At 38.5% G+C, this 27467-nt stretch overlaps 1 protein-coding gene across 1 annotated transcript in view; it reads right to left on the bottom strand.

Moving 5' to 3' along the window:
• Positions 1 to 5384: 5384 nt before the first annotated feature.
• The window catches only part of grin2aa (glutamate receptor, ionotropic, N-methyl D-aspartate 2A, a), a 111223-nt gene continuing 89140 nt past the window's right edge, over positions 5385 to 27467 (bottom strand). The window contains exons 5-13 of the mRNA XM_056753869.1: positions 25980 to 26182; positions 19300 to 19471; positions 18900 to 19053; positions 17863 to 17988; positions 16904 to 17133; positions 13705 to 13865; positions 11467 to 11654; positions 10232 to 10470; positions 5385 to 8447 (exon numbers count right to left, since the gene is read on the bottom strand). Coding sequence (XP_056609847.1) covers positions 6657 to 8447; positions 10232 to 10470; positions 11467 to 11654; positions 13705 to 13865; positions 16904 to 17133; positions 17863 to 17988; positions 18900 to 19053; positions 19300 to 19471; positions 25980 to 26182 — 3264 coding nt within the window. The 3' untranslated portion in view covers positions 5385 to 6656. The remainder of the gene's footprint in view (positions 8448 to 10231; positions 10471 to 11466; positions 11655 to 13704; positions 13866 to 16903; positions 17134 to 17862; positions 17989 to 18899; positions 19054 to 19299; positions 19472 to 25979; positions 26183 to 27467) is intronic.

The raw sequence follows: 27467 nt of genomic DNA, 5'->3' as shown, positions 1-27467 counted from the left end.
ATTCTTTAAAATATGTTTTGTGTTCATCAGAAGAAAGAAATTAATGGGTTTTTAATTAAAACCCAAATAAACTTTTGATTTTAAAGGGAAATACCTCGACTTGGGTACCACATAAATCCTTCCCCTATGCATCGGTTCATACACATTAGACATTACAGTTGTAACATTACCCAGGTCAGAGAGACCCATTGAACCAAAAACTGTTAATCACTTCTGAATTAGGGGTATTGCAGACTGAAATGATTTAGTCAACTGAAGATAAAGCGCTCCTGAGGTGGTTTTGTTGGCTAGTTTGTAAAGTAATTAAATATGGTTCTAGGCATGCCAGCCCACATCAGGGCTGTGATGATTAATTGCGTCCCTCTCAAAGATTCGAGCAAGAGATCACTACCGTGTGTTAAGCGTTTGAAAGCAAAGAAAGCTTAACAAAGTTATTAATTTTCCTTCACCGAACAACAAAAGAGCATCTGTAGCTGAAGTCATTCTGCATGCTGGTAGCTCATAGCCCACAGATGCCGGCTCCTTACTTTGTCTGATGTTGTTTTTTAGCCTGCGGGGCTAATTTTTGTCTCCCTTTGTAGTTTCATTTCATGATACTCATTCTTCTGGAAAACGATTACTCATAAGATTAAAATAAGAAACTCTACTGAATCCAACGGTTTAGTGAGATTCATTTATCAACAAGATCTAATTTGACTTAACAGGTAAGCTGTGTTTGTACAAACGCCTGCAGCTTCTTTTTTATGAGTTGTGATGAAAATGTTTTAGTGCTGCAAGCTTTTCTATCCAAACCGATTTCTGAACATGTTTTTGTGCTAAAGATTATATCTTTATTCGTGATCTCTCTCCCAGGGAAAGTGACTCATTGTGAGTTATTTTGCTTTGTTGAGGCGTATTCAGCCGTGAACAGAAGAAGCTTAAAGATCCATTTAATAGCAGACACGAGTGATATTGTCTTTATCTCCCCAGAGCACAAAGCCCATTTAGATATAGAAAGGGTATTTGTCCCAATCATACCAGATATGATCAATATTACATTACCTCAAAAGCACCGATCATTTTATCCCCCTTATAACATGTGAGGCGTGCAAGACAAGTGCTTGTATGTGAGGGTTATGCTAACAAGGAAAATTACTTTTCTGGAGGAGGACTTTCAGTATTGGTCTTCAAGAGCTGCTACAGCTACAATTGTGGCCTTTACTTCCCTTGTTAAAATTACTTTGACAGACTTTGTTTTATATATAGTTTGTTTTCATTAGTATGCATATTAAAAACAAAATACTGTGTAATAATTCTAAAAAATAACTTTGGGAAAATATTACTGCGATAATGAAATAATAAAGCATGTTATATAATAATGATACTGCAATCATGCACAAGGCATAGACACAGACACACACACACACACACACATGAATGTCAAGAATATTTGGATCATCCCATATTTTGAATAGATGTGTGAAAGTCTAAAGGAAAGACAAAACAGATAAGCCCCTCTTTCATTTCTCAATGCGCTCTGTCCTACGGCTGTCTGCGTCAGAGAATCTGCATTGTGCACACATAATGCCTCACTCTCCCGACAGCAAAGCCGAGTTCTCGACTTGTGCAATATTGCTGGGTCACAGTCCCTGTTTCACACATGTTCAGGACATTGCTAGAGGCCTGAATGAAGCGGGGGGAGCACTGGATCTGTCACCATTACAGCATGTACCGATCATCACTTGGAATTACCAGAACTGTCAATCACCCCTTTTCCAACCCTCTGCTTCATGAACTTTCTAGATGTCTATAACATGCAGCAAGAACATAGGTTTCGCAAACATAGCGCAACAGATACAGTGATCATATAAAGTGGCAGAAAGAGCCTTTATTAGAAAAATGAAACTTTTACTTATATACATGTTTTTACATCTTGTAACCCAGCACATTTCCTGCAACCACATTGTATGGACATTTCACAAGTCACATATCAGACCTGTTCCGTTAATATGATCTACATATACATAAAAAAGCAGGAAAAAGAAATGTCAGAACACAATACTTGCTTCATGTTACAAACGTCTGGAACCAATGTACTTTAAAGAGAACAGGAGATATGTTCAAACCGCCCCACTGAATTAGTACTTTCCCATGCAGTTTTGCCAATAGCAGAAATTATTTTATTAATGCAAGTTTGAGTCGGCTTTATGTAAGCGATTCGTTCCCAACTTACCTGGAACTTCTTAAGAAATTTTAGAACGCACACAAGTGATGCTTCATTATAAAAGAACATTTAGGCAGCAGGTCACATGGTTTCAGTGATAAATAGGTTATAGTCACATGACAAACCCCCGCCCCGGTATAAAACACTGATCTAAAAGAATTTCTACTTTTAACCACATAAAATATGAATGCAAACCTCACGAGAGTGATTTATAAACAAGAAACACAAGTGATCGTTTTCAAAGAATGTATCTCTCTGAGATCAAAATTATTATTATTTTTTATTTTACAGGGAAAGCAGCGTTCTTTTACCTTTATTAAGTGCAAGGAATCCAGCAGCTCTGTGCTCCAAATCAATCCACAATCACAAAATTCAAGATCATTTTGCAATTTTCAGGGCCAGTTCTGACAAAACCTCCTCTTTTTCGATTTCCATTGAAAATAATCAAAGCTTCAAATCTAAACAACAGATTGTTTGGAAAATGGAATGATAATACATGAATTTAGAGAGGTGCTTGTTCTAACCCTTTCATGCATGAATCTCAAAACCTCAGGTTTTTGTGTGTTTTCATTACATAAATATTACATACTTTTCAGATGTCCTCCTGAGTGGACAGTATACATTTCGTTGTTGTTCTTTTTTTGTTTGAAGAGATAATCTAACTATCCAGTATGCATGAAGGGGTTAAATCCTCATATCATACATACAATGCAATCGTGATAAAAGTGCTACTTGACAAAAGTTGACAACGCTGAAAGAACAGCATGACTGAGGTGTGTAAAAACAAGCTCTTGTTTGAGCGAGGGATTTGTTGGACTCGGGCATGTTGTTTATAAGCTGCCATTTTTACCTTCCTGAGGGCTATTAACCAGTCGTGAATGAAAGGGAGCGAGCTACATAGTTGACACAGTCATGCATGAAGGCTTCAGCCACCTGCCCCTTCTCACTGCGTCTTTGTGCAGACGTGGCAGGTGTAATTTGAGTCGAGGTGCTTTCTCATTGAAACTACCTCGATGGGACCAAAGCCAATGATGCAGTAACAGTACAACAGCTTGCCTGGCAGCAGAAATGGCCGATTGTTCTTACTACACTGCACTTGGCAAAATATCAAATTTGGAAAGAAAGGTTGTCAAATGGTCTTCCATGTGGGTGCAAAATTGACTTGGAAGGAGATCTGTTGTTGTATTAAGTAATGGTCTCACTTCCACGCTTGCATGTACCATATCAAATACTTCGCTTTTTGTTACTCTGCCCTACATTGGCGTAAAATTTACTTGGAATCTAAACACAATCGGTCCTGTACACGCAAATGGGTTTTATATGACAATCGACAGAGCTGTTTTAGCTACCTGAGAAACTTGTTCTTGCTCATCTATTCAGAACTGATCTTTATATTAGTGATGACAGATATACATACACATCAAACAAAGAAACTCAATCTGTTAAACAAGGAGCATTACAAATGTGACTGACAAAACAGATTCAACCTTAACTGGCATGCGACTGAGAAAGTACTAATTTGTTTCTGCGTCTTATAAATCTCGCTTATTGACTTTTAGTAACTCTACTTTGCTAAGTCTAGCTCATCCTATGGAAATAGCGTGAGCTTATTTAAATTCACATTTGTTTCCTATTCTATGAGAGGTAAATAAACCAAAAATATAACATTGTAGCTTTTTAAGGAAATACACACGGCACTTGCCTAAATATAAACTGCTACATAAAATAAACCCAGACAGTTCATCTGTATGCAATCAATACCTGACCTGTGGCATTCTTAACTGACACAACCGCCTCCAATAACCGTCAACGAATTCAGAATGACAACACTGATGAAGTACATTTTGGTTTTCAAGATGTTCTTTTAAAAATCCCAGAAGTTTGGCGGCTTGCTTTAACTGAGAGGCCGATTCTGCAGAGTTGCCTCAGAGCTTTGGTTCACGAGCGGGATGGATTCGTACCCTGCAGTCTCACAACCTATTTCAAATGCCAATGAACCAAAAGGCCCCTCCCCGTTCTCCAAACACCTCTCTGCAGGCGTACTTGATCCAAGCTCACCTTCAAGTGGATGGACAATATTTACTTAGAAAAATCTGCTGCGATGCTTGTAACCCCCACCCCGGCCCCCATTTCTTTAAGCTTACAAAACTGCAGGGCTACAATCCCTGATTAAAACTGCATGGAGACTTTGAAATCTCTTAAGGTGACGTTTCAATGCCAAGTAATGTGGTGTATACGCTACGGAAAACGAGTGCTACTGTACAGATCTGTGAAACCCAGGCAAAAATATTGTTTACTCTGTATAATCAGAACGTTCATAATGACTTGTTCGAGTATGAATTTACAAGCAATTTACATGTGTCTTATATTGAAAATAGTTACATAAGTCTTTGAGAAATTAAATAAAGCTCTATTCTTACAGCAAACCATAGATAACAGAGAATGCAAGACAACATCATATCTTTGGAAGGACAGCAGACCCAAAAATAATCGTTTTTTTTTTCATTCTCTTTAAAGTCTGGCTTTAAATGACAGGCAAGAGACAAAGCGTAGCTGGTGATGTATTCACCTGCCAATCGAGGAAGAGCGGATCTTCACCTTACCTCACAAAGGTGGCGTCCAGATATGATAGAAATGCAGAAGTGACTCAGTGATATAAATATAAAACATTGTGATGGGCTAGAGGCAAACATCTTGCCTACCGAAAACAGCAGCACTGTAATACAAATGATCATTTTCTTTCAGTATATGCTATATTTGCACCCTGTTACAAATAAGTTGTGATTCATAACATCATAACAAAAACATAGAAAGAGTTACAATTGAGTTGCATGCCATTATTATTATAAGTTTTCATGTAATCAAAATACATCTTCCTTAGAGACTGGGGTTATTACAAGGATGGAAAAAGAACTCAAAAACAAGTTGCAAAGAGTAAAAACTACAGTATGGCATAAACAAGACCTTGATATTTTACATGTGCGTCGCACAATAGCTTTTTTAAGCAGCACTTCATATGAATATGATTGTGATGAGATATTCATAATGAGAATGAGAAAAAATGAGAAGAGAGTACAGTATACACCTTGACAAGTCTGATACGACAGCGTCAACATGTCAAATATCTTTAGCGTATACAACACCTTCGGATGATAATCGTAATACGTTTGTCTCAAAACATAACGCTAACGTCCGCGATGGCTTAATGTGACTATCAGTAGCGCAATGAAAATGTTACAGAAAAAGACCCATCCTGAGGTATTTGATCGAATACACAATTTGGCTATGTGTTCTGATTAACATTGCAAGTAGTTCATCGAATGTATCTTTACAGTATAAAGTGTAGTAACAGGTCTGCAGAGCAAAGGTCTTGCTAGTAGTCCTCGGATGTGTTGAGCGGACTGCAACAGAAAACCAATGTTCTGGTTTCAGACTTCAAGCTAACCCAAGGTTTTATGTGTGGCACTCTTTGCACAAAGCAATGCTCTGCCAAACTACAACGTAAACAGCGGTCTTCAGGAGGTGATCTGAGTCAGTTTCACAGTGTACAGTGACATGGATGGAAGTACTGAGAAAATAAAATGTGACACAAGCTTCCATCCTCCAACAGAACATAATTCTTGAAATAGAGGATCAACACAATATTCCCAAAGGCTGCTCGTGTGTGTTGTCTCAGGGTCTCCGACATACCCGGGGTCAACCCACCTACACACAGGTCAGGTTTTCATTGCCCAGGTGTGTCACCTCAGCTGGCAAACAATATCACCTTAGTGTAATTATATCTTTGATCAAACCAAGAGAGAGAAGACAAGAAATAAAGGCACATGCAAAACCAAAAAAGCTATTCCTGACAGTAATATAGAAGTTCTGTTTATAAAGCAGAGGTGGGCGATTAACTAATTGCTATTGTGCTACCAAATAAGATAAATACTAAGATCTAAATAGGGATTAGAATGCCAAAAATCCCAAGTCTATAGTAATAAAAGCAAATATGCAATTGCCGAAAATGAAATACCCTTGCTTGCCCTAACTTCCAGCCACAGTCAATGGGATACAGGTAGGTATGCCCTTATTACATGCTGTGTGGGGCCAAGCACCTGAAACCCCACCCTATAATCTGCCTCGGCCAACCACAGCGATGGGTCGGACTTCAAAGCACTGCATCTGCGCATTTTGTGTACACACCGGCACGGGGCCAAGCGTGGGGGAAATCAACAACTTCCATGCTAAACCAAATTGTATTGGCTTATACTTGACTAATTGTCTTTTGGCAAATAGTCGTTGAGACGCTTGCCAAGAAATGCTGAAACCTTTGGAAAGCGCTATCCAGTCTGACTCACTCGTATAAGAAGAGCGATATCTGCGAAAAGAGTACTCGGGTACTTTTTTAAGATGTACTGTAGGTGACTGTGGCATTCTACGTGAGTAAATATATCAGCTACACAAAAAAGCATTAAACATCTGACTCGAGACTAGGTATTTTCTTATACACTCCTCTATTGCTAAACTGCGAAGAGTTGAGGACCCGGGGAGCTGAGTATGCACTAGTCTTGTTGGCTACGTAAGGCATCGCATGCTCTGATATGTACATGTCATTGGGTATTCGACCATCCCTGGAACAGAACGAAGTGGTGGACTTTACGGAGGACCTCAGATTGTTCTCGTTCCGCGCTTTGATGGGAGCCAATTGTTTGTAAATATCCGAGGAGCTCCTGCCGTGGACCAGGCGAGTGTCGTCCCGTATAGATTGCAGGAAGGGGTTGTCTGTGGGGTGATCGGGGTAAAGTGACTTACTGCGCTTGCTTTCCTCCAGGTTGCGGTTAAAGAGCATGGACCTGCTGCCGAACAGTTTGTCAGCCTTGATGTTAAACATGTTTGTATAAGAGCTGTCGTCCAGGAAGCGGTCCTTCTCCTTTAGGCTGACGCTACGCGCCGGCCGGTTCAGGTCGATCTCTTTGGGCTTCTCGAGCATGATGTTGTCAAAAGAATGTTGCCGGCTGAGCCTCAGTCTGTTCCTCCTCTGTACGTGTGGCCCATCCGTCTGGGGCCAGTAATGGCTGAACATGTCATCGTGTTGCATGGTAGGGCTTATCATGGCCTCCTGCAACATCTGGTCCTCGCTGATGTCATATAGGTTGCCCATGTGGAGGCACGCCTCGCACCGATTATACGGCGAGCGTAAGGGGCCGTACGGCCCTGTGCTGTAGTTGGGCACCTTGGAAAGACAACTGCGGCAATGAGTCTGTTTGAAGCGGTCGTTACTTTCGTGCTGACTGAGGTTCTTCTCCTTCAGGCTGTAGTGTTTGTTGTAGGCGTTATCTGGCAGGAGGTCGGATTCGTTTTGATGCAGGGGGCTGCTGTTCAGATGGATGATAGGCTGGTCGCTTTTCCTGTAATTGTCGTTGTGGTCGGAGTAAATTTCACCAAAATCCAAATCGTCTGTGGTCAGGCCTCTGCCTTCTTTGTAGTGTTGAGGCTCCGAGTGCAGACTCAGCTCCCGGTCAGAGTCTATGGTGTAGATTTTGTCCCTGCCCGCTCCGCCCTGCTTATTTTTTAAGTAGGACAGCTCCACTTCACTGCAATCCCTAGGGTATTTTGACGTCATCGGTCTTTTTTTTAAGTTATCTTTGGGCTTCAGGTGCTTGTTAATGTCTGAATCCTTGTACGAGGCCCTGCTCGAGCAGTCTGAGATATCAGAGTGCGCAGCATCTTCCGGCAGGTACCTCTGGCTCTTCATAGACAAACGGGGGTCCAGGGCTTCGGGCCCCTGAGTCTGACGCAAAGTATCCACAGATTTCTTCCACAGAGCCCGGGGTTTCGCGTTAGTCTGGGCTGCGTCTGCGCTTACCGCCACCTCTACCGTATTAGGGTTGGATTCATTAAGGGTGAGGGGGTGCTGACCTTGAAAGATGTAGTTGTTCAGATGGTCTTTGTGGCGGTTGGCCAGATACGCCTGCAGGTCACTGGAGTCTCCATAGATGTCCTTTTGGGCGTAGCTGCGATTGTCTGTGTATATGAAGTTTCCTTTCTCTGCCATCATGTCCATGATCATAGGGCTGGCTGAGTGCATAAACTCGCTGCCGCGTCTGGGAGAGTTGATCCGGGAGCCGCTGAGGTTGGTCATGTTAGTCATCTGTTTGGCAGATTTTATAAGCTTGAGCATGTTGGATTGTGGACTGAAGTCCAAGTCAGATGATTTCTTCTTCATGTCGATATGGACACCATGGATGCAACTCCAAATACCCTACGGCAAAACAAAGAGTCAAATTCAGCTCAGAATACAGACATTAATCAATGATACTTTATTACTCTGTGATTTTCAGTTCTTCCTGCTGTTTTATAAAACTGTTCTATAACTGCACAGACATGTAAACGTACCCATCAGTGAGATCAGATACTACTTTTAACTAGGCCAAAGATAAAAGCAGTGATCAGCATGCCATCAGATACTCTGTATAATTTTCGCATAGCCACATAACTTTCTATATGAATCACTTTTCACCAGCAAACATTCTAAGAATTAACTGCCCCCACTGATACTGCCTTTTAATTACATGTGCGATCTGCATTTTATTTCATAACTCAAAAAAAAAATGCAAATCAAGTTTGGTAAACACGGCCACTATATCTTTGCTGAATCCATTTTGCACTGCACAACTCCAAACTTGTGTGTCGTTTTAGAGTTCGAGGTTGTGACGAACTCAAATATTTATGCATTTGGCAGACAATTTAAACATACATTTTATATACATTTTTATCATATACTGTATAAGTTCCCTGCTGGGATCGGACTCATGAACTCTGCTGTTACCGCAATGCTTTATTATTGGATCTACAGGAACGCAAAATACTCTACAGCATCACTCCAACACTGCAGTCCAGGCACGCAAATCGGCTCTTTAAAATGCTGATAGTGTGCTCGCCTACACCCTGCATCTGGATATATGCCCAGCTAAAGCACTTCATCATTTGATCATAATTTGATAAATTACTGCTGCCATGATCGCTAGAAAATGAACACAAACATTTCTTTAAAATGAAATTCTGTTTATCTTCTGCATCCATGGCCAGTAATGGCATAATGTTAATTGCATCAGAAAAACAGAAGTTTTGATGCGCACTCAACGTTGATTTATTATACATTCAGAAGGGCGTGTTTGCGCTCAAAAGAATGACGATGACAGTTTCTGCTGTTTAGTAAAAAAGCTGTTTTTTGCACTTAAATACTGAACACAAGTTTCACAATGTCAAAATCATAACAAACCCACCATATTATCACACTGCCATATACACAAAAGAATCAGCAATTAAAACGAAACATAAGGCATACTGAGTGCTTGGCTGTGCATGAGATCCCAATGTCAGACTGCTATACTGTCATCTTAAACTCCCTGGCTGTGAAAAAAGTGACCAACAAATGCCTAAGAAATAATATGCATTACACTAAAATAAAACTGATGTTAACCAAATCAAACATTGAGCATCTAAAATGTAGTTATATGCTTCACTGTCCTTTCACATTAAAATGCAAATTAAAGAAAATTTAAAAAGGTAAGAAAAACATTTTTAAATGCAAGTACTACAAGATAATGAATGTAGATATTGATGTAGTACATACATATAACATTTTAAAGTGACAGTTCATCCCAAAATTATAATTTTGTCATCATTTAACCTCAGGCTGTTCCAAACATATATATATGTGTTTGTTCTGCTGAACACAAAGGAAGATATTTGAAGAAATGTCCATAATCAAACAGACTAGGGAAAATAAATACCATGGAAATCAATCGGGGATGATATATGTTTGGTTACTGACATTTTTCAAAATATCTTACTTTGTATTTACCAGAACAAAGATATTTTGACAGTTTATGTTTTTACAGGATTAAATGATGACATCATTTTCATATTGGATCGAACTATCCCTTTGAGCCAGGCTTAAAAAAGCCATCCATCATGTGTGGCCTTTGGTTAGAATTTTATTTTATAACCAGATATTGTTTATTTTGTAAATGTCCGCCTTACCCTGCTGATACCGAAGAGCAGGCCGGGTGTGCCCGTGCAGACGCCAGTGAAGCAGTATCTGAGCCTCCAGTAGAACAGATGCTCCCAGACAAAGGTGATGAGACTGAGACCCATGGCAGTCGCCAGCATATAGAACACACCGGCCATGTTGTCCACGTCCAGCTGGCTGCTCATTACCTCGTTCTTCTCATTGTGGCAGATCCCAGTCAGCCACTGAGCCTCCAACTCCTCCATCTCACCTGAGGAGACGCACATGCCCAGACCCACGTCATAAATCAACCCTGACTCCCAGAACATGTGCACCTCAGCGGGCCAAACAGTTACCATCCACCGACATATTCCCCTGTCCCAAAGCTCCCAAAGTGCTAACATGTCAAAGAGAGGATCGGTAAAATGATACGCTCGAGCTTCAACCATATGTTAGCACCATCTGAGACGCTTTTTTCAGTCTCTGTACAAGGTGCAGCTGCCAAGAGGATGATTCTGTCATTTTTCATGTTTCACAGCACTACTGTGAGATAGGGGATAGTATGGAGAGAGGAGAACGTACTCCAGATGTCTAAGGAAGGAGGCTTTGGAGAAGCTGCCGCATAACTTTAAACTAAAAGGTGGGTAAATAATTTAACAGATGGACATCGCTGCGTGAGAATAATACAATGCTTTTCTGTCTTTAGCACGATGCAGAAAGTCTTCAGAACACACGCGTTCAACATAGAGACAGCTGCACTGATGAATATTCCAAGTTGGTAAAAAATACACATGCGTTTCCAGCAGAGACCTTTTGTTTCAAAATCAGTCACACATTTTATTTTTTATTTATTCATTTTCTGTAGTTATCATTTTTTTAAAACCCATTAATATGATGGCAAATTAAATTATAAGGTAGGCAAAATAAATAACAATTATTCCTGGAGATAGACATATATTGTATGATAATAACACAGTTTATATCTACACACAGCATAAACTAAATACAAAATTAATAAAATAAAAATGTACATAAAGTCCCTGGGTAGATATATATTTGGGCTGTCGCCATATCAGATTTTCACCACACGGTTATAGTGAACTAAAAAAATGTGTGTTACCAGTAAAATGTACCTTTCATTTTGTTTTTCGTGTTTGGTCTGTTATTTGGTCAATGAATCCCACTCAAAATACAAATGTATAGAGGGAGAGATAGACATTTTGACTAGGGGAAAAATAGTATCACAGTCAATATCACAAGCACTTACCATCTCCAATAATAGCAAGGATGGCCAGATCCACCGGACGCTTCCATAGAGATCCTTTTTGCAGGGCGATGCCATAGCCGGTGGTAGCGAAGATGTAGCCACTGCCAATGGTCACCAGTTTACAGCCCTCGTCCCTACCAGCCATGTAATTCAACACAGCTGCGTCGTATATGAAGGCATCAAGTTTTCTGGAGAAAAAAAGACACAATATTCAAATGGCAAACCGAGCTCAAATGTTCTTCTCGTTTATTAACACAACTGTCATGTCACCAAAAGCCTGAAATGAATCACCACACATTTTAACTTTACAGCGATGGTGTAGATGCTGAGTCACAGAAGTCTGAGGCGACAGACAGCACAGAGGTGCAATCACACCACACGCAATGGAAAAATACTTTATTTCATTTGACTTGGTTTCCATGAATATGTTTTACTTGCATCTAACACTGTTTTCATATTGGGTAGAATAAAGATAATATTTTCATAACTCTCACAGTTTGGGGGTTTTATAATTATTTTGTATAAAACAGTTACAGTTTCGATCTCCTTATAATATATCTGTTAGGGTGTTTCGGGGAGAACCCAATTGCAGGCAGGCACAGTGGTGAAGGGGTTAAACAGATGTTTATTAAACAAAAAACAAGATCAAATCAAAAGCCCACGATGGGGAAACATAGGCAAGACTAAAATAATAACCCAAGACAAAACAAAGACTTCCCACGAGGGGCAAAAACTAAACCAAAACTGACCGACACAACGTCACAAAGAACAGACAAGGTTACAAATCCACAGACAGAGACTAGCATGACCTAGACACGTCACGACAAGGTAAGGTACAAAACGAACAAGCACAGGACAATGTAACATGAGGACTATTTAAAGGGGGGACAGAAAAAGGATAACTAAGGTGTGGGTAACGAAACATTAATAGGAAGGTAACAAGGTAACAAGTTTGCGGGAAACACCGACGAAACACGAGAAAGCACATGGCAAGTCAATATATAAACAAAGCCATGACTTTCTCACACAAAACCCTAAGGCTATACCATGACTCCGCTGCAATACAAGAATAAACATGACATGATAGCGTAATCATGACAATATCATTATATGCAAGCTGTAATTTAAATTTAAAAAACCGAACTCTTCCTCTTTCTTCTTCCACACCACGATAAATATTTGTCCGTCTGAAAGCGTGAAATGCTGATCGACCCACGACTGCTAATTTAGCCATGCATAAAAATCTGATTCCTAAATTTGTCTTACACTCCAAACTGCGGCAAAACTATGGTTTTAGATACCACCTACATGCTGACATTTGGAGTCATGGTGGGCCAGTCATCAGACTCAATGTCTCTGTTGTAAAAGCTTTTGTCTAAGACTCATTAGTTTGGTTCTCTGACATTTCAAGAATGTCAAATGTAACTCAGAAATCCCACTGACATCCAATAGATTTTCTCAATGATTCTTTGGTAAAAGCATGAGCTGGCTGGATCTGCAGTATGTGTACCCATACACTCAGCTGGGGGAAATAATGCACTGCGCTAATCTAAAGGAAATTGTCTACGATTTATTCATAAACCACGAGGCAATTTAATATACTGTACACACTGTCCCCATCCACAAATATGCAGCATGTTGCAGTTAAAATAGACGCTATTTAATACGCCCTGTTTCTGATCTATTGTGTTTCTTATTCACTGTACCTAATAATAAGAAAGGCAAGACCATAAAGCTGAACTGCTTAATAACCAGTAAATTGTTCGAAAACATACTAGGGGCATCTGGCAAAAAAATTGATCATCACAGGTCTTTATCACTTTCATTACACAGAAAATACACTTTGTTGTGCTGGAAATGGGATTTTGTTTATCCAGGTATTTAGAGAAACAGGCCTATGGGCTCCTGCATTGCAGAAATGCTCTTGAATTCATGTTTTTACTCAAAACTTAATACCTCTCAAAATCTGTCCAGAATGGGGAGGAGTTTAAAAAGTTCATTCAGGTATGAAAGGAGGCGATAAGACGATGACGGTCATGAGACTGAAGTGTTGTTTACACTGAGCACAGTCATCACAAGAGACCTAAGGTTCAGCTTAAACCAAATTCAGCATGAAAACTTGATATACTAGAGAACAAACAGGGGCTGAGAAGTGCCTAGAACTTTGTGAATCACACAAATTTGAGGAGATCAGTGTGGGACTACCAATGATTTATTTAATGTGTGTGCTGCACCTACCCGGTCTTTAGGCTGACCAGTGCGTCATTCACTCCAGACTGATGGTATTTCACCATGTACTGATGCATGTCTGGGTAATTCTTCCTGATGTTCCTTTCTGTGCTGCCGTTGGGAACCGTTCCAAAGCGGAAGGGAGGAGAGTAGGAGTATGGGCTCTGAAACTACACAGTTGGAAACAACACACACATTCAATACAATAGAAAACAATACTGCAATGGCAATAAATATAGACAGCAAAACACTTCAATCGTCTGCTCTAAACTTGACTTTTTCCAGCTTTAGAAGGTTATTTATGCTTGTTTTTGCTCAATTACATTTCTAAACAAACAATGCTGAAAAAAAGAATGAACTAGATTTTCAAAATTAAAGTCATACTAGAGCTAAATAAAAGGTGTAAATGTCACCCTGGATCACTCAAACACTCTTAAGTAGCCAAAAATACATTGGATGGGTCAAAATAATCGGATTAAAAATTATAAGGATATTAAGCAAAGATCATGTTGCATGAAGATATATTGTACATTTCATACCGTAAAAATATAAAAACTTTATTTTGGTGAGTGGATGGCCTGCTACATTGCCTCTGACTAACAACTTCATTGCAATTTTCTCAAAATCAAGATTTATTTGCAACCTCAGATTCGAGAGTTATATCTCTGCCAGATCTTGTCCTTTCCTAACAAACCATACATCAATAGAAAGCTTAATTATTCTGCTTTCAGATCATTTAATATATCAATTTCCAAACATTGACCTATAAGACTTATGCGAATGTAAAATTACTTAATATATTGTGGTTTTATTTAAGTTTATTTTTAGATGACAGGAATTAGTTTAACCCTTTCATGCTTGAGGTATAAAAACCTCAGTAAAGATTTTTTTTCTTTACACACTTTTCACATTTTCAAGTGCACATCTGAAGAGGTTGCCATCAAAACCTTTGCAAAATCAAAAAACGTATTTTCCGACAGCTGTGCACTATAGTGACATATGTGCCATATGTGCTCTCTACTACATGTCTAGATCTTAGATGAGCACTTGAAGACTCTTTCAACAGTCACTGGTCTCCAAATTCTTAAAAGCTTATTTTATTTTTGCAGAGCTACCATATCACACATTTACACAACTGTTCATGAATAAACAATATGCAGCTCAAGATGTATGCTGGTGTATTTAAATTTGAAAAAATACTGGATGCTGGAAAAATGCTGGAATTACACAAAAGCACAGCTCTCTGTATTCAGACGCTACACCATTCACAAATGCTACAGTCAAACACCAACAAAAGTCCCATGACAGCTAAGCAAGACAAATGATTATACTTTAACACAGCTCACAACTACATAAAAGAGTCCATCGCTGCCAAACAGGACCGGCCTTTGTTTGACTCCTACTATTGAAGAAATGTTTTTTCTCTGGATCTATAACGCAATGCAGTGTTTGTTTCAAAAACCTCTAAGCATCCTAATTATTTCAAAGCAGCAGGATTGTGATGAAAAAACACTGTGCATTCTCTGCTCAAGCACTGATCAGTTCTGAAGTATTTGTTTTTATGAAAAAAGGAGGTTCGGTCGGTGTACAGAAACCTCATGAACAAAAAAACATTCAGTGTCCAACATAACCTCAAGCCTGCAAAACATACACTCTGCTTGTAAATTCACTGCAGTCTATGGAGTCTGCAACTTCTCACCAAAAGTCACAGTACTTAGATTAAAACCGCTGTGCTGGCGTAGATTTCATTAGAACTTTGGAGGTGTTTGCAAGGAGTTTGTGAGACCTATAGACTATGGTATATTACACTAAGAGTAAGATAAAAAATGGGAGAACAGTACTGTCAAGCTCACTATCTTTATAATTCCCATAAATCCCATAAATGTTGTGGTAAATTCTCGTAAGCCATTAACATGCAGCTGTCTTTCAAAAAAAACATATGAATATTATAGCACCAATACAACGTACTAGTTTAATGGTTTGATTCTTTAGTTGTTGATAAGTTGGTGAATAAGAGTAGCGCCCGGTTTATTTTCATGTCTAATTACGTTACAAAAGCCTTAATGGTGAGTGATATAGAAAGTAAAGGATTTCACAAGAATATTCTTGTTTACATACGCTTGATGATTTGCCTTTATGAAATGTGATTTTGTCCATATACAAACAGGATGGTTATACGGATTATTTAGTGCTACATTTATTTCCATCCTGTAATGCACAGACACCTGAGTCACTCAGTTATTGATTTATTCACAGTGGGTCATATTCAGACTCAGTTTCAGTTTTTTGCCCAAATCAATACACGTTTTGTGAAACAAAACTTTGTAATATTAACACTTCTGTGCCTCCATTAAAAAGCATATTTAAATGTAAGCATTTGGAAGTGGGTTTTGTTCAAGTGATTAAAAAAGTGAACAGTCTGAAAGTTATACATTTCTTTGGAATACATCAGAGTTCAATAATCCCAATGTCTCTGAATTTACAGTTCTGTTCAAAAGTGATGTCCTTTCTATTCAAATATATTATCAAAGATTGTCGCCCCCGCAAATAATAATTTGGCAGTGTTTCAGAGGGGCTTTACATTAAAGTTCAGCTTTGAGTTTGATTTGAGAAAGCTTGGCAAAAAAGTATAAAGACAGCTCAGTAGAATGACTACAAATCTTACTACATGAAAGGATAAACAAATATGAATAGCTTTATTTCCTGCAAGCGTTTTGTTTTTATATGCATTTTTTGTATATTTGAATAAAACCCATATTCCCTGATTCCCTATTCTGCAATGTTTTGTTCATTTTGTCCTATACAACACATATATAAATGGTTTTAAGGGGTCATGTGACATGGCTAAAAGTCTAGACAAAGATTTGCGGGGGTGTGGTTACACAAGGTGTTTCAGGCAGGTCTGGGTGAGCATTCGCTTTTAGATAATATGCATCCTTTGTCCCGAATTTATGCTATTTTACATGTCTAATACATACATGGGCAACTTATAACACACCAAAGACACAGAAAAACACGTATTTGCGCTATATGACCCCTTTAAACCCAACCTAAAGAAGCATTAAAAACAAATATTGTAAAAATATGCCTTTCCAAAATAACTTTTGGTCACTTATGTAGAAATCGTAGAGTAAATCATCATATTACCATTGTGCTACCACAGTATTTTAAGCACTTTTTATAAAATATAGCATGTGTTGAGATTTACCTTATTATCACTTAGGCCAGTAACCTGGTCCACAAATTCTTCTTGAATCATGAAGGCGGCCAGATTAGCAGTGTAACTGGCCAGGAAGATTACAGCGAAGAAAGCCCACACAGACACTATGAATTTACTGGTGCTGCCTTTGGGGTTTTGAACAGGTACAGAGTTGTTAAACACCAGGCCCCACAACAGCCACACCGCTTTCCCCATAGTAAAGGACGGTCCGTGGGGATCTGTTGAAGACAAGACAGTACATTAACATCCCGCAGTTACATATTAGCGTTTCTTCTGTGCTTTCATTTAGACAATAATAAAGTCTTGCTTTTGCCTCCTTATTAGAGTATTTGCACAAAATAATGACAATGCAGCAGCACCCTGCTGCTCCCCACTGATGCTGTTAATCTTGTTTCTTGTCTGTTTCATTGCCCTCTAGTTTTGATGTGAGTGGGACAACATGCAAAGAATTCCAGACATGTTTTATTCCGGAACGTTTGGATAATACACGAAAGTGCGTCTGGAAACCTTTCTTTGTGGGTGGGTGTAGAACTACAGCAGATGCCAACGTCAGTAAGGTTTATCTTTAGATTTCCATCGCGTACTTCTCTTTTCATAAAAAGTATACATCTGAACTTGTAATGAATCATCTGACACTGACAAATGCTTTTTTAATACTGAAAAAGCAAACAGAGTCCAAATGAGACTGCATACATTTAATCTAATCGCGACTGAACAAATGGAAATGAATTGAACTTTATTGAACTAACTTGGAACCCCAAACCACTCAGCAGCAAGCACAGCGAGATTATGTACAAATGAAGAATACATTATACTTTGCAAATGACAGATTGAGGGGTGATCTATCAGAGCAGGCCAAGGATTTGCTTGCGTTGTTAAAAAACAAAGTCTGACTGCATTGCAGGGGGGAAAGAGGACTCACTACACAGGGTGTGGTGGTTACGTACCTTTGCCCTGAGCTAGGTTCCTGTTGAAGCCCAAAGGGCTGATGTATTCAAACATGAAGACAGCCATTGCAGTCACCAGCAGCAACATGACAAACATCATGACCCACACCGATGCACTGAAGGGCTCTGTGGTCAGGGAAGAGCAAGAAAAAATACAAAGTCAGCTACTTTTATCCAAGCATTCTGCTTGCCCAGTGGTTTGTGACTATAGACAAGCTAAAAATATTAAAGAGCTTCACTGTAGGAAGTAAATGGGAAACTGGCAAGTGTCCACTGGAGAGGTTACCCAGACCCTGTAATTATTGGCCTTATGCTAATTAAATAATGGGTTGCTGATCTGGTGCCATCAAGCATACAGAAGCACAAAGGGTCCAATAAATCTAAAAACTGCTTATCTGAGTCCAGCCCACTTCAGTGGATTTGTAGGACACTTTCTGAGATCTATTCGGATCTATTGATGCGTTAGGAGTCGTGATCATGCCTATACAGCATAAATGGGAGTGATAGAACTGTATTAGAACTTCTTAGAACTCAGAGAAAGTATGTACATTTCAAACTATAGCATCTGATAATGTGAACTCCTGAATACGCCTTGCAAGAAGACAGCAAGAGCAGATGGCATGTCTTCTGGTGAAGGAATCAGTTTGCAAGCAAAGCAAAAGAGGCAAGAGGGCAAATTAAGCTGATGACTGGTTTCAGCACACGAGAGAACTACACAAAATGAGCAATAAGATGAAATGTTTAAGGGACTAAAACTATAAACTGAAAATGAATTAAAACGTAAAACTGAAAAATATTAAACTTGTGTACAAAATATAATAGTAAAAATATACTAATACATAAAAAAGTATATAACTCAATGACTAAAAATTTAACTACAATTCACAATAACCCCTTAAAAATGAAATCTGATTCAAAATATTAGTAAAACTACAATCCACTGAATTAATGTAAAATAACGGCTGAAGCATTCTGACTGGTGAAAATCAGACGTGCCCCACCACAACCATGAATTAACCTTTTCTATATATAGTTACCTAAAAATGCAGATGGAGAGACTGTTCCGTTGCTACGGGATACCATCACACTAATCCCTGTTTCCACGAAGGGCACAGAGAAATCAATGACCTCCGAGCGTTCTTCATTGATTGTCAGCGAGCCTACGGCCATGACGGCTTTTTTGTAGACCACCTTTGGCAGGAGACAAGATGCCATGGAGGTTAAGACAAAAGCTTTGAACTTTATACATGAAACACCTCCAACCACTCAAGATTATTCTGATTCAAATGGCTCTATTTGCTTTCATTTTGTAATAAAACTTCTGAACAGCTAAACATACCAACATAACATTCTACAAAACTTTTTATAAAACTTTCAGTGAATTAAAAAACTGCCGCCTATCCACATCAACAGCTTAGTTTATTGGAATCAACTCACATCTCCCACCATGCCGTTCCACATGTTGTTGATCTTTTTCCCGTGCTTCCCATTGGTGACCAGATAGAGGTCATATGTGAACTTCACGTTCCGTGCGATCTTCTTAAGGATGTCGATGCAGAATCCTTTGCAGCACTTTTTAATGTATGTTCCTCCTGCCTCTGTTGTATTGCTGTTGGATAGAGCACATTAATCACAGCTCAACATAAAGGTAAATATCTGAATCATGATGTCAGGCACATTTTAAACTCAGCTGACCGTTGCATTTTCTAAACTCTTTCATTCTCTCGGGAGATATATTGAATGTTGCAATGAATTCCAAACAACAGTAGGAAAACCACAATTTTTGTATTCTGCTGCAAACCTTTGAATAATTCACAAACCACTCATAATCTAGTTTCCTACTTAGATGAAGTAACTTTACAGGACAATTTTCTATGTAAATAGGTATCATTGTAGCATGTTACTCCAATTAACCAGGTGATGTTTTCACCAGTAGAAATCAAATTATGCTGATTAATCCTTACATTTACATTTATTCATTTGGCAGACGCTTATATACACAGCGACTTACAAGTAGGAGAATATATAAACATTTTGTCAACCCGCTTAATGAAAGTGAAAAGCATTATAACTAGACAAAAGATTACTGCAACCTTTTCTTATTTGCATTTTGCTTTGGATCCGACAAATTTTGTGAACACATGCCATTAAGAGATGTATATGTGCTCTTAAATGGGACGTTTTCCTAAATGAATGAATAAATAATGAAACAATGTTGACTGAAAGGCACTATCACCGTTGCAATTCCTCCCTATAGGACTAAAAAATATTCTGCACAGCATCCAGTATCTGAAATTAGAGTACAGTAGGAACAGTCTGCTGAACAAACTTTATTTTAATGTTGAACTTGAGACACTTCTTAACAATGAATAGCAGTGCTTTCCCTGGAGAGCATCTCAGCCATCAAGTGTGTTCCAAACCTCTAAAAATATCAGTCGGCTAGAGATTTCTGACGCCTCAAGACAATTATTTCATTTAGACTGAGCGAGAAGGTCCTGAATTTAGTAAGAGGCTAACACGAGCAGAAGAGTCTATCATACTCCATCTTATTTCTAGTCTCTGTTTTCATGTAAATCCTTTAATGATTAAAGGGATAGTTCACCCAAAACTGTAAATTCTGCTTTCAGTGATCACGTTTACACGGACAACAATAATCTGATATTAACATGATTAAGAATGGACCATGTATACGATTATTAGTTTAAAAGTCTAAACTAATAATCGTAGTAAACACAAATCGAATTAAGACGGGTGGAGTACTCCTATTTTATTCGCATTATGGAAGTGCGGTACAGACATGTACACAACTTAATCGATCAATTAACGGCATGTAGGAAATTGCGACAACTTACACACATGCACGGCAGTGAACAGCTGTTTCGATTTACGGCAAACAACATGGGATCAAGCAAGAAAGCACATTTTTGGTCCAAACAGGAAAAAAGAAAGACGGCAACAATTCTAAAAAATAAAATAAACACCAAGATGTGGTACCATGGCGAAGACAAACTGTTTGTTGATACATGAAATATGGATTGAACGTCAAACGTCGTCGCTTAGGGACGTAATGACATATGCCATTAATCGAACTATTTAGTGTAACATGTAAAAAGGTAACATGAAAGGTATATTCTTAAAGCAATTCATCAGGCTCCTAAACTCAAACTCGGTCTCATATCATCAACATGAATCCATTAAATAATCAGTAAGATATTCACTATTCACCATCATCTGTGTGCTGCTATGTCTATACCCTGTACAACCCGTTTTCACTTTCTTCTTGCACATCCCTGACTATAATATATTATTTTTATTATTTATAAAGTCGAAAGTATACTCTCCTGCACTTTTTATTTTGATTGCACATTTTATTCTTTATTTTTTTTATTTCTACCATGGGTGAAGTATCCCTTTAAATCACACTACAAGACTTTTAAAATCCGAGAAGATCCAGAAATTATGTAAATTTTTAGCGTTTTTAAAACAATGTTTTAAAGGGACAGTTTACCAATAAATGAAAATTAAATTCTGTCATCATTCACTCATTCAATGTTATTCAAACCTGACTTTCTTTCTTCAGCAGAACACAAAGACGTTCTGAGACATGAATTACAGATTTTTTCTTTTGGGTTAGACTATACTTTTAACAAAGCAATTTATGCGAAGAAGCTTTGTGATTGGCTAATTCAGAAATCTTAAATCTGTGACTTCAAACATTAATGTAATCGATTTGTTCACACAAGTATCAAAGTAGACCATTTCTAGAAACAATACATCTTCCCATTCAAAATTATCAGAGATTTGCCTTTATTTTGACAGATGCTTTTCACAGATGACCCCTAAACATATGAACAATTAACGTTACATTTCTAGAAAGGCCTGTGTTGTATGTGCAAAAGGATCTGAGGGTTCAAAGGTCCACAGTCCATAACACAATTTTCAGTGAAATCTGTCAATCTAGACTCACCCCAACTATAAATCGAGTCATTAGTCAAGGCAGAAGTCGTGCACTGTAATCCAACATTAACTCAGATTCATTTTAAAGTGGAACCTTTTCCAAACAAAGAGGAAGATTCAAAGTACACATTTTTCATTCGAAGGGCCTTTTACACAGACATCAAAACTTTTCTTTAAGACTACTTACAGTACACTTAATACTGGAACAGTCCCTGTGGAGAAGCCTAGGGTTAAGTGCCTTGCTCAAGGGCACAAGGGTAACGGTTAATGGTTCGCCCCTTGTGGCGCTTAAACCTGTAACCTTTTTGTTAACAGCCCACAATAACCACTAGTCGACACCATCTCCGTGGATTCAGAGGGAAACGTATACTAGACATTGTGACTAATTTTAATTTGGTGCGCTGTCCACTTAGCGGGCAGTCATACCAAAGTATCCAAGCTTGGAGAGAAACTTTGTCAGGGTTGCAGACAGGACATAGCTGCATTTGTAATCAAGTCACCATCTGCGAGTGAAAAATCTCAGCGGTGGAGTTCAGACACACAACACTGAAATTACTGTAGCAAAGCCACCTGGGAGCCTCATTTAACTTTTAGATTAAAGCTAATTAAAACTCAGCTCTCAGTGTTCTTTAAACAGATTAACACAAGGAAAAGCATTTCTGAGTATACTTTGTCTCCACAGATTGCTTATATGTACGCAAGTTCCTTCTGAAACTCTCGGTGTATTGCACGTTTATATACAACAACATCTACCGATAGTCTATAGAACAGTCCATTCACAAAGGAAAGAAAATATAAGTTATGAAACAAATGTCTGTTGTTTATTCTTTTTGAAAAAGATTTTTTGAAGACAGCTAACACCAAAAAAGGACCATTTGGGCAGAAAGAGAAGGCTGTGTGTCTTCAGAGTCCAGAAATGAACAAACTTTTCTGTCCCCACCATGTGAGACACACACAATCGACTGTCTGGCCAAAATCCAGTTTAAAATCAATCTCTTCCTCTCTGCGCTAGTTGTGACGCACAGGCCATATTCCCCATGGCTCCTGCAAGCGCTTTATTCAAACTCTCACATGGTAGAATCCATATTATAGCAGTCTTTTTCACATTTCGATACCCTGCGGCAATGAGTCGCTCCTTTATGTGACCAGACCACTTCTTCACTGCCCTTATTACACCGCAGTTACATCTTATAAGGACAACCTGCCCATGTTTGGTTCTTTAATTTGTTCAGTATTGTGGACAATGTGGCAACTCGCCAAGAAAGACAAACCAAAATATAGCCTAAACATCATCTAAGAAGTGTAAACTAAAGTAAATTGGTATTGCCTCAGCAATAAATCCAAATATGTTTAAATTGAGGCAGATAATAATAGAAAACTCAGCTAAAACTGGGATAAAATTCTCAGTAAAAAAGTAATACGAATTAACGTGACAACTAAAAATATAATTTTTTTATTTAAGATGCAATAAAACAGTTAATAGAACCATTATAACTCTAAGCTTCACCAATGTAAATAACTACACCAGAATGCACTTAAACAACCAATAAATAAATAGATAAATAAATAAATAAAGATAAAGGTTGCACGTGAAGTGATAGAAATATTATAACTGTACTCAATAACTTGTGAGTGGTTTATTTTTAATACTGCTGTTGAAACAGATTCAGTGTGTTAATCTTTAAATGATAAAACATTTCTCTGCTGGTCTGGTTCAGTAAAGCCGACCTCAAAGCTGACACAGGCTTCAGATATTTGAATTCTGACATTTACTTGGAAAAGCACAAATCTCAGAGTGTAGTTGAATGTGTGTGTGCGTGCCCTGGTCACTGAGGCATGTTTCCTCTGTGTCTTTGGCTTGTCAAGCTGGCAGCGCATCAGTGTTTGCATCTACAGCACTGAGCGACAGCTGAAATAGAGAGCCAAATGACAGCTGAGGATTCCAGATGAACTGTTTTTCCACATCGTCATATTCATCTCACACAAAGATCAGGCCCAAAAATAGTAAACATACACCTCTTGTGAGATCAAAGGTATACAGCAGATCATCCCAAAGCCTTTTTTTACTTTCTTCATGTTGTTCCAAACCTGCATGACCTATATGATTTTTGTGGAACATAAACAATAAAGTTATTTTATAGTACGGAGTGGCTGGAATATTCAAAATATTAATAAGATGTTAAAGTGATAGTTCACCCAAAATGAAAAATCTGTCATCATTTGCTCAACCTCTTGTCATTTCAAACCTATAGACTTTTTTCCTTCTGCAGAGCACAAAATAGCAATTTTAATAGTTTTATGTCCATTCAATATAAGTGTGCTTTCTTCAAAATATCATCTTTTGTGTACCGCAGCAGAAAGAAAGTCATACAGGTTTGAAATGAAGAGATGGTGAATAAATGATGACAGAATTATCGTTTTTGGATGAACTATACCTTTAATGTTCTGGAAGAGTGAAAGTCAGAGTTTGACGGTAATGCAGGTTTACGTTAATAATGACAGAATTGTTCATAATGAAAGAACTGAAGACATGTTCATAATAACAAGATTTTTTGTAAAGTGTACCTTTACTAACCAATAAAAAATTATATATTTGATAAATGAGCTTTCGAAAAAGTGAGAATACCTTTAAAGCATTTACAGAGGAATTAAATTCAACACCTTAGAGGCAAACCAATATTTTTAGGCATACACAGCACATCAAATTAAATCATTTATCAAATGCTATATAACCACACAGAATCATATAGAAAAGAATAACTCTCTGATAGTGTTCAAGCGGCTTATGCTGGATTAGTACAGAACTTCCCTTTGGTGTTTTCAATGCGGTCAAATATTTTTACTACTGTGATAATACTGTAGTACTTAAGTTAGGGGAGTAATTTCTCTTATAAAAGCAAGTAGATGAGGAACCAATAAAGAAAGACAGAGGAAAGCTACTGTGAGAAACAGACAGAAAGTATAAAATACATGCAGGGGAGAACAGGGCCCTGTGCAAGTATCGTGCCAGTGTCTCTGCACGCATCAGTAATTCCTTCTCTTCCAAATGGCCACAATGGAGGCTTAAGAGGAACTTGTGCTTTTGGAGGAAGTCTGGCCTGTTTGCAAGTGGACATGTGTGGCATCCACAAGCCACACGTGTGTGAATTCTCTTGTGTGTTTGTGTGCGCTTGTGATCCTTTGATGAGACTAATCTTCACGCATACAGAGCAGGCTATAGTGATCCTAGGAGACCGTATATTCTTCGCCCTATTTAGCAGTGTATAAATCCTATATAAGCCCCTGTGAGATTCTTTAAGGAATGGGGGCAGTTTTCACAACCACGCTTATTAACGCCTCACGTATCACAACAACTTTGCGACAGCAACCTATTAAAAATTGTCTGTGTGCATTATTGTTTTCTTCTAAAAACACCCGAGGGCCATCTTTGGGACAATGAGGCACTTACAAAACTGATCCATTTTTAAGTGGACAACGCAAAATACAGACAGAGCATTTTGTGGAGTAGTCAGTAACGCATGAGACAACATTGCATCTGTGTTTTGTGTGTTGACGTGTCAAAATGTAATATTTGTAGACTTCCTTGCTTTCACAACATGACGTAAAACTACAGCTGGGAGTGATAAATGAAGACACCAAATCGAGTGATCACAAGAGACGCATTTGAGATGCATGTTACTATCAGGTGTAAACATTGATCCGACTGGGCTGTTCACTTGTGATCTGATGCATTCAAGAGAAAGCTTTAAAACAGCCAGTAAAAAAGACCCTCGGTCTACATCAAACATTCTTAAAGAGGGCTCTTACATCAAAATCCACACCTCTTTATTTGACGGAAGAGGGGAGGTGAGTCCCAGACTGTTTATGGTTAAAGAGATGCTTAAAATCTCTAGTGATCTAGTCAATGTACAGACAAATATAGCTGTAAATAAGTTTCATGTCTGGTGACCGAATTACTTAAGTCACATTAAGAGACATTTGAAAACACACTATGAACTGTAACAGCAAATCCACCTGAAAAACAACAGTAATAGGGCACCCATTCTGTAGTTCATCTAAAGTACTAAAAAAAATTAAACCTTTGACTGATTGCTCTTGGCCTAATCTTTTCTTAATATCAGGTGAAAACAGAGGTCACAGAAGAGAAACAGAAGTCTTACTCTTTGATGTATTTGCGACAGGGCACTGAGTTTCTCATGCAGGTGCCTGTGAGGCGTTCCACATTCTCCACGATAACAAACGGCTTCTCCTCCAGCGTTACGATGCGCAAGTGATTGTCATCCGTCTCTGCATCGCCAAAAGAGTTGAAGCGTGGCCACACCGGATATTTCAAGGTCAAACTCTGGTTCTCCCATTTCCCCATCTGGAAAGAAATCAGAGGAGGAATGTTACATACACTTTTCTCTTGTTTTTACATGCTGTACTGGCATGTACTGTACATTCATAATTCTAAGGAATTTGCACCTTATAGTTGTAAATACTAGAGTACAAAAGTCAATTTATAATCAATTTCAATTTGGAGGCTTGAACATTTATAAAATATTGTATAAACAATAGTTTAGATATTTTTAGGGTGCTTTTACACACTTGTGATACTTGAATCACTTGATTCTTTAATGTATTACAGTTAGTTTGTATTACACAGAAGAATGAGTTTTGTGTTTCCTTTAAGAAAATAATGCCAAGTAGTACTGTCTGTTCAATAGACAAAGTGAGTTTAATAGTAAATACTGTAGGTATGCAAATAAATTGAAAAATAAATACATTAATAATGCAGAGCAGTGGTATGATATGCTACGGACATCAAGTTACTATTCTTCATCCGATGGCAGATAGACACATGATTAGCTGCTTTCACACAGACTTTTTTACATCGCGTGTCAATGTTTCAAATGTGTGGTTTACATCTTATTTGGGAATAAAACTTTTCCTGGATGTTTGTGTATGTGTGCAATCTGTCAAAAACGTCAGCTCTGTCTCAACTTAATTTTGATAGCAGTGTTGACAACCTTCGATTCTTTTTAAAAACTCACTGCTGACATACATTTTGCCGCAGTGTAATGTGTTTTAAGGGTCAAATCCCGTATCACTGCATTTAACATTGTTCTCTCTTATCCCATAGGGAATTATGTGGGAAGAAGAGCGAGAGCAAACCATATCACACCAAATCAACTCCGCAGAGCCAAGGACAAGATATCCATCACCCGGCGCCATATAACACAGCGTGACCCTATAAAACAGAGAACACAACAGGGAGCTTTGGTCTTTTAAACTATCTATAGCCCACCACACTGTACGACCATAAAGACACAAAGAAGGACTGATGTCAGACCACACTGAAAGAATAGAACATTGATGGACTGTGATTTTCCTCATACCCGGCGGGTCTGCTGGAGTGTCGGTCAAATATTTATGGCGCAGATGGATTAAACTTTCTTGAGCGTGCTAGGTCAAGACACGGGAGGAAGAAGAGCAAAGATCGGCTAGCTAAAGCAACATCACATGAAATTTGGGTTAATGCTGCTTATCCCATCAGTGTGCTTTAGAAGGAGGGACGTGAGCCTCTCCAACACTGACAGAGTTTCTCTTTATCAGCTGCACGACTGCTTTTCTTTACACCTTTCTACTGTGATTCCTCTGTATTGCGT

This window comes from Triplophysa dalaica, chromosome 7 (assembly GCF_015846415.1).
Source record: "Triplophysa dalaica isolate WHDGS20190420 chromosome 7, ASM1584641v1, whole genome shotgun sequence".
NCBI lineage: Eukaryota > Metazoa > Chordata > Actinopteri > Cypriniformes > Nemacheilidae > Triplophysa > Triplophysa dalaica.
Note: the sequence above shows the minus strand (reverse complement) of the source record. Positions and strands in the feature narration are given on the sequence as shown.